The sequence below is a fragment of the Amaranthus tricolor genome, chromosome 5 (assembly GCF_026212465.1).
Source record: "Amaranthus tricolor cultivar Red isolate AtriRed21 chromosome 5, ASM2621246v1, whole genome shotgun sequence".
Taxonomy (NCBI): domain Eukaryota; kingdom Viridiplantae; phylum Streptophyta; class Magnoliopsida; order Caryophyllales; family Amaranthaceae; genus Amaranthus; species Amaranthus tricolor.
In genome coordinates this window covers 12235477-12236678 of record NC_080051.1, presented here as the reverse complement: position 1 = coordinate 12236678, position 1202 = coordinate 12235477, and the positions used below count along the sequence as shown (strand labels likewise).

General features: G+C 39.4%; 1 protein-coding gene across 1 annotated transcript in view; it reads left to right on the top strand.

The window, feature by feature from the left end:
* LOC130813433 (protein MAIN-LIKE 1-like) overlaps positions 1–350 on the top strand; it is a 6929-nt gene extending 6579 nt beyond the window's left edge. Inside the window, exons 7-8 of the mRNA XM_057679266.1 lie at positions 1–92; positions 192–350. The exon at positions 1–92 is cut by the window's left edge and continues 88 nt beyond it. Coding sequence (XP_057535249.1) covers positions 1–92; positions 192–350 — 251 coding nt within the window. The remainder of the gene's footprint in view (positions 93–191) is intronic.
* Positions 351–1202: the final 852 nt, after the last annotated feature.

Sequence of the window (1202 nt, the reverse complement as noted above, 5' to 3'; positions counted from 1 at the left end):
TTGACTGGTTAAGCGTGTGCTCGCACCCCTTTGTAGTCCCCGGCGAAGGACCGACTGCCGGTCCTCGTCGAACGGAGAGCAGATCTGAATATGTGAGTGTTTTAAATTTATTTGTTTTGTGTTATGTCTTTGTGTTATTTGGATGTCGTTTTATATGTTGTTAACGCCGTTTTTGCTTTTCTTTTTTTCAGTTTCTGAATGAATGGCCAAGTCGATTTGCTCCATTGGCAAGATTACCTCCTGTCGCGGAAATGAACCCCCGGCAACGACATTCCTTAGATGTATACCTTAATGATTGTAAAGATTTATTTGCCGAACGGAAAACATTTAAGGGGCAGGACCCTTCATAGTCTGTATTAAACATAATTTACTTTCATTGATGCGTTTATTGATTTACGTCAACGCTTTTTACATTAAATTTAATTCATGTTTACATCAATGCTTTTATTCATTTGAATCGTTACTATACACAAAGAATTTAATTTACATTTGCTATAGTTTCCATAATACAACCGAAGAATCTCTATAATTTGCTATACACAAAGAATTTGATATACATTTCTATAATACAACTAAATGATGATTTGTACAACACGTTAAACTACGGACTATCTAAATTTACAGCATCGTCAGCGGTGTTATTACGTGGTAGTGGTCGTGGCCCGCGTAGATTATTCCAGAGCATAATCCTAGTACTGAAATGTGTTTCAATATGTCTGCGAAAATTGTCAACTGCTTCTCTCCAACGTTGATGGATGGGCGGGAGTGGGGATGAATCGTCGTTCATTAATAATTGAACAAAATGATTTCCATTCAGCCAACATATGTGTATAACTTTATGTACACTATGCACTCCCGGCGCTTTCCTTAAAGGAAGAACCAAACAGTTGTGCAACGGGTTACCGCTAACAGAACCATAATAAGCAATGCCAATGTTAAGAAACGTTGCTGCAGAGTACAATGCCATCGGCTCATCCTTCCAGTGAATATAAGGAGCAGGTCCGTTGCCGTATGAACCTATTCTGAATATGGTATCGTCTAACGACTCCTGGGATAGATACAAACGTAGGTATTGATCTCTGTTCATTTGCATTTCCATACACATAACACGTCTTAAAAGAGGCCATGCTTCCTCGCCTCCCAGCTCGGTGACGGCAATAGCTCTAAATCCACAGTTACCATCACCTAACACATCAATCCAG